The sequence below is a fragment of the Microcaecilia unicolor genome, chromosome 7 (assembly GCF_901765095.1).
Source record: "Microcaecilia unicolor chromosome 7, aMicUni1.1, whole genome shotgun sequence".
Lineage (NCBI taxonomy): Eukaryota > Metazoa > Chordata > Amphibia > Gymnophiona > Siphonopidae > Microcaecilia > Microcaecilia unicolor.
In genome coordinates this window covers 114,544,052-114,556,061 of record NC_044037.1, presented here as the reverse complement: position 1 = coordinate 114,556,061, position 12,010 = coordinate 114,544,052, and the positions used below count along the sequence as shown (strand labels likewise).

At 48.8% G+C, this 12,010-nt stretch overlaps 1 protein-coding gene across 1 annotated transcript in view; it reads left to right on the top strand.

Annotated features, from left to right (window-relative positions):
* TGFB1I1 (transforming growth factor beta 1 induced transcript 1) overlaps positions 1 to 11,446 on the top strand; it is a 133,766-nt gene extending 122,320 nt beyond the window's left edge. The window contains exon 11 of the mRNA XM_030210350.1: positions 10,534 to 11,446. Within this exon, the coding sequence (XP_030066210.1) occupies positions 10,534 to 10,800 (267 nt within the window). The 3' untranslated portion in view covers positions 10,801 to 11,446. The remainder of the gene's footprint in view (positions 1 to 10,533) is intronic.
* The last annotated feature ends 564 nt before the right edge of the window (positions 11,447 to 12,010 follow it).

The following is a 12,010-nucleotide window of genomic DNA, read 5'->3' as shown; positions in this document are numbered from 1 at the left end:
CCCAGCAGGACTGTGGACTAGCACGGCTGAGCTGGAAACACACTGGCCTGGCAGAAGCTGGAGACATGAAGGCGAGACTGGAACAGGGCACACTAAGGCAAAGCTGAAACTGGAGATGCTATGGCAAGACTGGAACTGGAGACGGTGAGGCAAGTCTGGAACTGGAGACGCTGTGGCCAGACTGGAACTGGAGATACAGGGGAAGACTCAGAAGATCGAAACAAGAGCGGAGGCCAAGGAACAGGAATCCGTTTGTTGCAAATGCAGTGAGGAAGAGCAGCAGTGGACCTAAAAAGGGCCAGCATCCGATGTCACTGGCACACGCCTTCCCAACTCTGTGCTGCCGGTCCTTCAAACGCAGGTCTGGAGTGTGCGTGTGTATCTAGGGTCGCCACCCAGAGCGGCACTGTAGGATTCGCTGGAGGCCATGATGGCAGCGGTCCATTACAACGGGTAGCTGCTGCACCTCCTACTGGACCTGACCCCCCCATCCTTTAAGACGCAAGGGAGCGAGGTGTGGCCTGGGGCCGTGACACTTGTGACTTGGGTCAGACCAGAGCTAGTTTGAAAGGGGGCGAAACCTGGGTTACACAAGATCCTAAGTTTTCAGCAAAAAATTTCTCTTAGTTTAGGAGCTTAAAGTTATGCTTATAAATTTAGGACACTCATCCATTTGCCTCCCCGCCATAAATCCACCCCAATTTCCGCCAACTTTTTATTCTCCTAAATTTAGGATTTTAGTGAAATAATGAGTATTAGGTTAGGACCCAACCCTAGTAAATTTTTAAAAGAGGCAAATTTAGGAGTATAACTTTCAAAATTAGTAGCATAAATTCTTTGAATTTTTGGGCCCTATGGGGGCAATTCTATAAGCGAACCAATAATCTATGAGACAGAATCCCTGTTTTCATCTGCATATCCCATGACACTCAGTATTCTTAGACCCACAAAACCTGGGGCCTCATTTTCAAAACACTTAGACTTATAAAGTTCCATAGGTTACTATGAAACTTTGTAAGTCAAAATACTTTGAAAATACGCCTCCTGCTATCACAAATTATTCCAGAAGCTACACACTCAGTCTTCCTAGGAGATTTTAACATAATTTTGATGACCCCTTAGCAACTTATAGTAAAGATTTTCTTATTAGTTTCTCTCATCTTACCAGTACTTCAACACATAGAGCTGGATATACATTGGATAGTGTTATCATTTCCCCACACTTGGTCCTTATTTTTACAGCATACATCCCAGCCCTTGCCCTGGACTTATCACTGTTGCTTATTTTTCCACTGTTCTTTTTCTGCTTTAGCCAGCTATCTTGTGCTGAATACAGTGGCGTAGCCAGACTGCCAATTTTGGGTGGGCCTGAACCCAAAGTGGGTGGGCACAAAATTTTCTCTGTACCCCCCCCCCCTTCAGCAAAATTTAGTCACACTCAGATGCATTTGTCACACAGGGTAAAGTGCTGCTTTTCAGTGCATCCGATTTCAGACAATTTACTAATCCTTTTCAATGAGCTTTCAGAGGCCAAAACCTCCTGCCTCAGGTCAGTATAATGCTGTTACAGTATCCTCTCCTGACCTAAGGAAGGAAGTATTGGTCTCTGAAACTTTATTAACACCATATTACTTTATCCTAAATTAAAAATAAAATTATTTTCTTTACCTTTGTTGTATGGCCATTTACTTTTTCTCATTGTGTTGCTCCCAGTCTCTAGATTCTGCTTTCCTTCGTTTTCGCTTAACTCTTCTCCCAGGGTTTCCTGGCCATTTGTCATTTTTCTCTCCTTTTTCTTTGCTTTCTTCAATATTTTTCTGCCTCTCTCTGTGTCCAGATTTAATTCATTCTTACTATCCATTCTTTAATTTCCTTCATCTACTTATGGCTTTTCATCTTTTTCTCACCCTTGTTCTCCCCATGCCCCTTCCTCTTATTCTCCAATCTTTCACTACTCCCCCTTTCCATGCAGCAGCTCTCCTCTTTCTCTCCCCATCCTTCCAGTGTCTCCCCTCTCTCTCCCCATCCTCCAATATTCTCCCCTCTTTCTTTCTGCATCCTTCCATCCAGTGTCACCTCTTTCTCCCTACCCTTCCATCCAGCGTCTTCCCTCTTTCTCTCCCCATCCTTCTACCCATCTACCCTCTCTCCTGATCCTTCCATCTGTCTCTCTCCCTCCTTCTAACCAGTGTCTATCTCTCTACCCTTTTCTGTTCAGTGTCCCTTCTCTCTCCACATCCTTCCAGTCTCTCCCCTTTCTCTCTGCATCCTTCCATCCAGTGTCTCTCTCCCCACCCATCCGTCTCTGTACCTCTATCTTCCTCCATGTTTAGTATCTCCTTTTCTCTGTGTCCCTATATTACTCTGTCCATCTTCTCCCCTCTCTTTGTCCCCAGTGCCAATATATTTCTACCCTCTCTGACCCTACCCCATCTAGCTTCTCTCCTTCTCACTCCCTCCTCTTTCCAGCATCTGGTTTGGTTGCTTGATTTCCTGCCTCCCTCCCTCAAGCTGTAGGTTTAATATTCCCTTTTCCTTCATCTCCTTGGTCTGGTAGCTCTGTTTCCCTTCCCTCCCTCCCTTGTGCTGTACCAGCAGTTCTCTCCCTTCCCTCCAGTTCTCCTCCCATGTCCAGCAGCTCTCTCCCTTCCATCCAGATCCCCTCCTCCTCTTCCTCCCACATCTAACAGCTCTCTCCCTTCCACCCAGATCCCCTCCTCCTCCTCTTCCTTCAGCAGCTCTCTCCCTTCCATTGTCCCCTCCTTCTCTTCCTCCCATATCCAGCAGCTCTTTCCCTTCCCTCCCGTCCCTTCCTCCTCTTCCTCCCTTGTCCAGCAGCTCTCCAACCCCTTCCTCCTCTCCCTCCCATGTCCAGCAGCTCTCTCCCTTCCATTCAGTCCCCTCCTCCCCTTCCTTCAGCAGCTCTCTCCCTTCCATCGTCCCCTCCTCCTCTTCCTCCCATGTCCAGGAGCTCTCCCCCTTTCCACCAGTCCCTTCTTCCTCTTCCTAGCTTGTCCAGCAGCTCTCCAGCACCTTCCTCCTCTCCCTCCCATGTCCAGCAGCTCTCTCCCTTCCATTCAGTCCCCTCCTCCCCTTCAGCAGCTCTCTCCCTTCCATCGTCCCCTCCTTCTCTTCCTCCCATGTCCAGCAGCTCTCTCCCTTCCCTCCAGTCCCTTCCTCCTCTTCCTCCCTTGTCCAGCAGCTCTCCAACCCCTTCCTCCTCTCCCTCCCATGTCTAGCAGCTCTCTCCCTTCCCTCCCTCTTCCAGAAGCTCTCCAGCCCCTTCCTCCCACCTCCAGCAGCTCTCTTCCTTCCCAGTTCCCTCTAATCCCCTTCCTCCTACAAGTCTGACTCTGTCTCTGGCAAAAGTATCCCTTCCCCCCCCAACCAACAAACCACAAATCCAGCACTTGCCCTCCAGGCCCACCCATCCAAATCCTTCATCGCTGTCGCTGCCTTTTCTCCCGCGGCTTCTGGGAGGCAGCGATCAGCGTTACCTGTAGTGCCTGCCCTGAAATTATGCTTCCCTTCTCCCCAGGCTTCGCCCCGCTCGTTTCTTCGCTCGTCGGCAGCGCTACGCTGCGCTGCTATTCAAACAGGCAGCTCCGCTCCTCTCTGCCACTTCCATCCGGCCCTACTAAACAGGAAGTGCATCAGAGGGCCGGATGGACGCGGCAGAGAGGAGCGGAGCTGCCTGTTTGAATAGCAGCGCAGCGTAGCGCTGCCGACGAGCGAAGAAACGAGCGGGGCAAAGCCTGGGGAGAAGGGAAGCATAATTTCAGGGCAGGCACTACAGGTAACGCTGATCGCTGCCTCCCGGAAGCCGCGGGAGAAAAGGCAGCGACAGCGATGAAGGATTTGGATGGGTGGGCCTGGGCCTGTCCAGGCCCACCCGTGGCTACGCCCCTGGCTGAATATTAGCACTTAGCAGGCTTAAGGCTATTTAACTGGCCGGGAGCCTTCCTGGCCAGTTAAATAGCACTGAATATCAGGCGGTTTATCTACAGCTGTCCATGTTGTATTGATGTTTGTATCTTCTTTCCCTTCCCCAGCAGCGTACCGAGGTCAGGGCGGTGGGAGCGGTCCGCCCCAGGTGCACGCTGCAGGAGGGGTGCAGGGAGCAGCTGTGTGGCTGTCGGCTCTGCCGGTTCCCTGCTCCCTCTGCTGTTACTTCCTGTTCTGGGGCAGAGGGAGCAGGGAACCGGTGGAACTGACAGCTTCACAGCTGCTCCCAGCACCCCTGCAGGTAAGAAGAATGCACCCAGGGGGGGCTTGGAAGTGATGTGCTGGGGGAGGATGACGACACTGCAGGGTGTGCACCCGGGGGGGGGGGGGGGGTGCAACGATCCACCCTGGATGGCACTGCCCTTCCCTCTAATTCACTCAGATGCATAATTACAGGAGCAGCTTAACTAGAGAAGCTTGCATTAAAACTTTATATATTCTTAATGCCTACGAGAGTATTAAATAAAAAGTAAGGACCTGATATTCAAAGGATTTATGCTTCTAATTTTGAGAGTTATGCTTCTAACCTTGAGAGTTATGCTCCTAAATAAGAACATAACATAAGGACATAAGCGTTGCCGTACTGGGCAGACCGAAGGTCCATCAAACCCAGTGTCCTGTTTCCAACAGTGGCCAATCCAGGTCACAAGTACCTGGCAATATCCTAGAACAGTAAAACAGACTTTATGCTGCTTATCCTAGAAATAAAACAGTGGATTTGGATTGTCCCCAAGTCCATCTTAATAATGGATATGGACTTTTGTTTTAGGAAAGTATTCAAACCTTTTTTTTGTAAACCCTGCTAAGCTAACTTCCTAAATAAGGCCTAAATGTATAGTCAGAATTTCACTAAACCCTTACATTCAGGAGTATAAAAAGTGAGGGGCAGTTATAAAGTAGGGAAAAAAACATATTGTCTGATATTCAGCCTGAAGCAGTCAGCAGTTTTTATGTTGCTGACAACCAGTGCTTTTTTTGTGCCGGTACGCAACGGTACGGCGTACCGGCACCTTTTTTTTTTGCTCCCCCCGCCCCGTGACGGACGCAGTGCCAACCCCCATTTCCGGCCACTGCTGCTTCTCCTGTTGAGCAGCAGCGGCCGCTACACAAAGAAAAAGATTTTTTTAAAAACTTCAAACCTGGCTGAAACGCGGCACCCCGGCACTGTAGACAGCCATTAGGCATTGGCTGTTGCCCCGCAGCCGCTGCTCCTCTTGCCTCTACGTCACTGCGCTCCTCCGGGGTCTTCCTCCAGGGGCAGTGACGTAAAGGCAAGAGGAGGAGCGGCTGCGGGGCAACAGCCAATGCCTAATGGCTGTCTACAGTGCCGGGGTGCCGCGTTTCAGCCAGGTTTCAATTTTTTTTTGTTAATCTTCTTTTTCTTTGTGTAGCGGCCGCTGCTGCTCAACAGGAGAAGCAGCAGCGGCCAGAAATAGGGGCTGGTGCCACGTGCGTCGCGACTTCGCGCCGTTCGCGCCAAACTTGGCAGGGAGAGGGAATCCAACAGAGGGAAGGATTGGGGAAAGAGGGAAACCAACAGAGGGAAGGATTGGGGAGAGAGAGAAAGAGGGAAACCAACAGATGGAAGGATTGGGGAGAGAGAGAAAGAGGGAAACCAACAGAGGGAAGGATTGGGGAGAGAGGGGAAAACAGATGGAATGATGGGGAGAGAGAGAAAGAGGGAAAACAACAGAGGGAAGGATTGGTGAGAGAGAGAAAGAGGGAAAACAACAGAGGGAAGGATTGGGGAGAGAGAGAAAGAGGGAAACCAACAGAGGGAAGGATTGGGGAGAGAGAGAAAGAGGGAAACCAACAGAGGGAAGGATTGGGGAAAGAGAAAAAGAGGGAAACCAACAGAGGGAAGGATTGGGGAAAGAGGGAAACCAACAGAGGGAAGGATTGGGGAGAGAGAGAAAGAGGGAAACCAACAGAAGGAAGGATTGGGGAGAGAGAGAAAGAGGGAAACCAACAGAGGGAAGGATTGGGGCGAGAGAGAAAGAGGGAAACCAACAGAGGGAAGGATTGGGGAGAGAGAGAAAGAGGGAAACCAACAGAGGGAAGGATTGGGGAAAGAGAAAAAGAGGGAAACCAACAGAGGGAAGGATTGGGGAAAGAGGGAAACCAACAGAGGGAAGGATTGGGGAGAGAGAGAAAGAGGGAAACCAACAGAGGGAAGGATTGGGGAGAGAGAGAAAGAGGGAAACCAACAGAGGGAAGGATTGGGGAAAGAGAAAAAGAGGGAAACCAACAGAGGGAAGGATTGGGGAAAGAGGGAAACCAACAGAGGGAAGGATTGGGGAAAGAGGGAAACCAACAGAGGGAAGGATTGGGGAGAGAGAGAAAGAGGGAAACCAACAGAGGGAAGGATTGGGGAGAGAGAGGGAAAACAACAGAGGGAAGGATTGGTGAGAGAGAGAAAGGGAAACCAACAGAGGGAAGGATTGGGGAAAGAGAAAAAGAGGGAAACCAACAGAGGGAAGGATTGGGGAAAGAGAAAAAGAGGGAAACCAACAGAGGGAAGGATTGGGGAGTGAGAGAAAGAGGGAATTCAACAGAGGGAAGGATTGGGGAGAGAGAGAAAGAGGGAAACCAACAGAGGGAAGGATTGGGGAGAGCGGGAAACCAACAGAGGGAAGGATTGGGGAAAGAGGGAAACCAACAGAGGGAAGGATTGGGGAGAGAGAGAAAGAGGGAAACCAACAGAGGGAAGGATTGGGGAGAGAGAGAAAGAGGGAAACCAACAGAGGGAAGGATTGGGGAAAGAGGGAACACAACAGAGGGAAGGATTGGGGAGAGAGAAAGAGGGAAACCAACAGAGGGAAGGATTGGGGAGAGAGAAAGAGGGAAGCCAACAGAGGGAAGGATTGGGGAGAGAGAGAAAAAGGGAAACCAACAGAGGGAAGGATTGGGGAGAGAGAGAAAGAGGGAAACCAACAGAGGGAAGGATTGGGGAAAGAGAAAAAGAGGGAAACCAACAGAGGGAAGGATTGGGGAAAGAGGGAAACCAACAGAGGGAAGGATTGGGGAGTGAGAGAAAGAGGGAAACCAACAGAGGGAAGGATTGGGGAGAGAGAGAAAGAGGGAAAACAACAGAGGGAAGGATTGGGGAGAGAGAGAAAGAGGGAAACCAACAGAGGGAAGGATTGGAGAAAGAGAAAAAGAGGGAAACCAACAGAGGGAAGGATTGGGGAAAGAGGGAAACCAACAGAGGGAAGGATTGGGGAAAGAGGGAAACCAACAGAGGGAAGGATTGGGGAGAGAGAGAAAGAGGGAAAACAGATGGAAGGATTGGGGAGAGAGAGAAAGAGGGAAACCAACAGAGGGAAGGATTGGGGAGAGACAGAAAGAGGGAAACCAACAGAGGGAAGGATTGGGGAGAGAGAGAAAGAGGGAAACCAACAGAGGGAAGGATTGGGGAAAGAGAAAAAGAGGGAAGGATTGGGGAAAGAGGGAAACCAACAGAGGGAAGGATTGGGGAGAGAGAGAAAGAGGGAAACCAACAGAGGGAAGGATTGGGGAGAGAGAGGGAAAACAACAGAGGGAAGGATTGGGGAGAGAGAGAAAGAGGGAAACCAACAGAGGGAAGGATTGGGGAAAGAGAAAAAGAGGGAAACCAACAGAGGGAAGGATTGGGGAAAGAGAAAAAGAGGGAAACCAACAGAGGGAAGGATTGGGGAGTGAGAGAAAGAGGGAAATCAACAGAGGGAAGGATTGGGGAGAGAGAGAAAGAGGGAAACCAACAGAGGGAAGAATTGGGGAGAGAGGGAAACCAACAGAGGGAAGGATTGGGGAGAGAGAGGGAAACCAACAGAGGGAAGGATGGGGAGAGAGAGGGAAAAACAGATGGAAGGATTGGGGAGAGAGGGGAAAAAACAGATGGAAGGATTGGGGAGAGAGAGAAAGAGGGAAACCAACAGAGGGAAGGATTGGGGAGAGAGGGAAACCAACAGAGGGAAGGATTGGGGAGAGAGAGGGAAACCAACAGAGGGAAGGATGGGGAGAGAGAGGGAAAAACCGATGGAAGGATTGGGGAGAGAGGGGAAAAACAGATGGAAGGATTGGGGAGAGAGGGGAAAAACAGATGGAAGGATGGGGAGAGAGAGGATAAACACAGATGGAAGGATTGGGGAGAGAGGGAAAAACAGATGGAAGGATGGGGAGAGAGAGGGAAAACAGATGGAAGGATGGGGAGAGAGAGGGAAAACAAGATGGAAGGATGGGGAGAGAGAGGGAAAACAAGAGGGAAGGATTGGGGGGAGAGAGAGAGAGAGGGAAACCAACAGAGGGAAGGATTGGGGAGAGAGGGAAAGAGGGAAACCAACAGAGGGAAGGATTGGGGAGAGAGAGAAAGAGGGAAAACAACAGAGGGAAGGATTGGGGAGAGAGAGAAAGAGGGAAACCAACAGAGGGAAGGATTGGGGAGAGACAGAAAGAGGGAAACCAACAGAGGGAAGGATTGGGGAGAGAGAGAAAGAGGGAAAACAACAGAGGGAAGGATTGGGGAGAGAGGGAAAGAGGGAAACCAACAGAGGGAAGGATTGGGGAGAGAGGGAAAGAGGGAAACCAACAGAGGGGGAAGGATTGGGGGGAGAGAGAGAGAGAGAGAGAGGGGGAAAACAAGATGGAAGGATGGGGAGAGAGAGGGAAAACAAGAGGGAAGGATTGGGGGGAGAGAGAGAGAGGGAAACCAACAGAGGGAAGGATTGGGGAGAGAAAGAGGGAAACCAACAGAGGGAAGGATTGGGGAGAGAGAGAAAGAGGGAAACCAACAGATGGAAGGATTGGGGAGAGAGGAGAAAAACAGATGGAAGGATTGGGGAGAGAGGAGAAAAACAGATGGAAGGATTGGGGAGAGAGGGGAAAACAGATGGAAGGATGGGGAGAGAGAGAAAGAGGGAAAACAACAGAGGGAAGGATTGGTGAGAGAGAGAAAGAGGGAAAACAACAGAGGGAAGGATTGGGGAGAGAGAGAGAGGGAAAAACAGATGGAAGGATGGGGTGAGAGAGAGGGAAAACGGAAGGATAGGGAGAGAAAGAGGGAAGACGCTGGATGGAAGAATGCAGAAAGAAATAGGGGAGACACTGGAAGGATGGGGAGAGAAAGCAGAGCTGCTGGATGGAAAAGGGGAATAGAGAAAGACTGGAGAATAAGAGGAAGGGGCATGGGGAGAACAAGGGTGAGGAAAAGATGAAAAGCCACAGGTAGATGAAGGAAATTAAAGAAAGGATAGTAAGAATTAATTAAATCTGGACAGAGAGAGAGCCTGAAAAATATTGAAGAAAGCAAAGAAAAAGGAGACAAAAATGACAAATGGCACAGAAGAGTTAAGCGAAAACAAAGGAAAGGAGAATCACAGACTGGGACCAATATGGAAAGAAAAACAGTCACCAGACAACAAAGGTAGAAAAAAATCATTTTATTTTCATTTTAGTGTTTGTAATATGTCCAATTTGAGAATTTACATTGGCTGTCTTATTTTGCACTGGGTATACTACTACTTAGCAAATCACGTTATTTTTTTCTCCTATAGTACTGTAATATTTTCAATGATGTCTGTTTATATGCGCCATGGCTGGTATAGGGGGTGTGGTTAATGTGGGTGTGGCTATCATAGGGGTGGAGCCATATGTGGTGACCCCGCCCATAATGAGTACCGGCACCTTTTTTTCTACAAAAAAAGCACTGCTGACAACTGTAGGCAGAATTAAGCCTACAGAATTAAGTTAGGCAGGTGCCAGCTGATATTCAGTGCTGGCACCCATAAAAGCAGTCCTATCTGCCCACTTAGCTATGTGGGCATCAGCACCGAATATGGCTGATGCCCTCATAACTGCTGGCTCCTCCATAACTCCATCTGTGGACCACCCTGACACTAACTGGGTAGTTCTGCAGTAGTCATAGCCAATATTCAGTGGCTCCACTCTGTTAAGTGTGCTGAATATGGGCAGCTGGAATGCCCAGTGTTGTTTAAATGGGCAAGAGCCTGTCCTTTCCTGACCACTTAAACCATGCTGATTATCATCTTCTAGATGCTTAGCACTGAGTTTTAGCACTGGGCTCATAAATTAGGTTCATAAATCTAGTCAACTGAATGGCAGTCCTACATTTATAACTTTTAAATTCCTAAATTAAGATGAATTTTCAGCTGAAAACTCAGGCTCCAAAGTTTGGCAGAAAAGAGGGTACATATTTAGGAGCTTGAATTAAGAATCTAAATTTAGGAGCTCAGGGGTTGTTGTTTTTTTATATTGAGCCCTAATATTTCTAAATAGGAGACAGCCTTAATACATTCATATGTCAGCTGAATTATTTCAAGTTTCCGTATGGGATGATAGCAGTTTGATGTATAGAAAGAACTCTTCCTGCTCCTTCCTCTCCCCATCCTCTCACCCATTTTTATTGACTGGAGTGAAGAGGTGCTGCTGCTGCTGCTGGGATTTCTAATTTCTCTTATGGCTAAGTGAATATTAATTCCTACTTCTGTCTTGAACTTCTGTGTCATTCACACGTGCATGTCTTTCCCCCAGGAATGCTACACCCCATTTGTGAACGGGAGCTTCTTTGAGCATGAAGGGCAGCCCTACTGTGAGACCCACTACCACAAGAACCGGGGATCTCTGTGTTCAGGCTGTGAGAAGCCCATCACTGGCCGCTGTATCACTGCCATGGGGAGGAAGTTCCATCCGGAGCACTTTGTCTGCGCCTTCTGTCTGAAGCAACTCAATAAGGGCACCTTCAAGGAACAGACAGAGAAGCCCTACTGCCATCCCTGTTTCATCAAGCTCTTTGGATAAGGACGGACAGGGAGCAGGCAAGAGCGGGTGTTGATGCTGATGGCATTTCACAACTTTCAGCACTCATGGTCCCTCCTTGAGAAGCACTCTGTGGGACTTATTCAATAAAGATTTTCTTCATAGTCACAGAATGGGGGGGAAAGTCCTTTTTGAATAAGACTTTACAGAGATAATTTTTTTAACTGTGCACATGGGTAAAAAGTTCAAGCATGCTTTTCTCTGTGCAAACTCTGTTGGATTTTCAAAGCAAATGTACATCTGTTTTGAAAATCACCCCAGGAAAACTAAGCACTTACATGTATGTCTGCTTTTTGGGGCACACAAATTTTCTGGCTTAAATAACGCACGTATATCTGAATGCACATTAAGTTCAAACCTCTCCCCCAAACCACCTTGAGAATGCCTCATCAAACAGCAGGTAAACTTACACACAGATACAGGCTGTCTGAGTGAAGCTTACCTGCAGATCCCTCAAGCAGTTTTATAACCATTGTGTGGATATAGTACAGCTTTACCTCTGAAAATGGATTTGAAAATTCCCCTCCTAATGTACTTTCATTTTACCAGCAGTTGGGTCAATATTCAGCCGGCAGCTTCTGGTTAAATTACACCTGGATATTCAATGCCAGACCATATCCAGACCCTGGCATTAAATATCCAGGGCATTGACAAACCTGGAAGTTATGTGGGTACCGACCAATATTCAGTGCCAGAACCTACATAACTAACTGGGTAAGGGAAAGGGGATGAAACTTGATATACCACCTTTTTGTGGTTACAATCAAAGCAGTTTACATATTATATACAATTACTTATTTTGTGTTTGGGGCAATGAAGGGTTAAGTGACCTGCCCAAAGTCACAAGGAGCTGCAGTGGGAATCAAACCCAGTTCCGCAGGTTCTCAGGCCACTGCACTAACAATTAGGCTAATCCTCCACTCACTTTTTATGTATTCTTATCTGCCTGGTTAGCTATGCAGGTACTGGCACTTAATATTGTCAATCAGGGGTGTAGCCAGACCTTGTGGTGGGAGGGGGCCAGAGCCCGAGGTGAGGAGGCACATTTTGGTCTGCTCCCCCCTCGCCGCTCCCCCCTGCCACCCTGCCGCTCCCCACCCACTGGTGCAGCAAATACCTTGGCTGACGGGGGTCCCCAACCCCTACCAGCTGAAGCATTGTCCAGCGCCGGTCTCTGGTGCCGCCGCGTTGC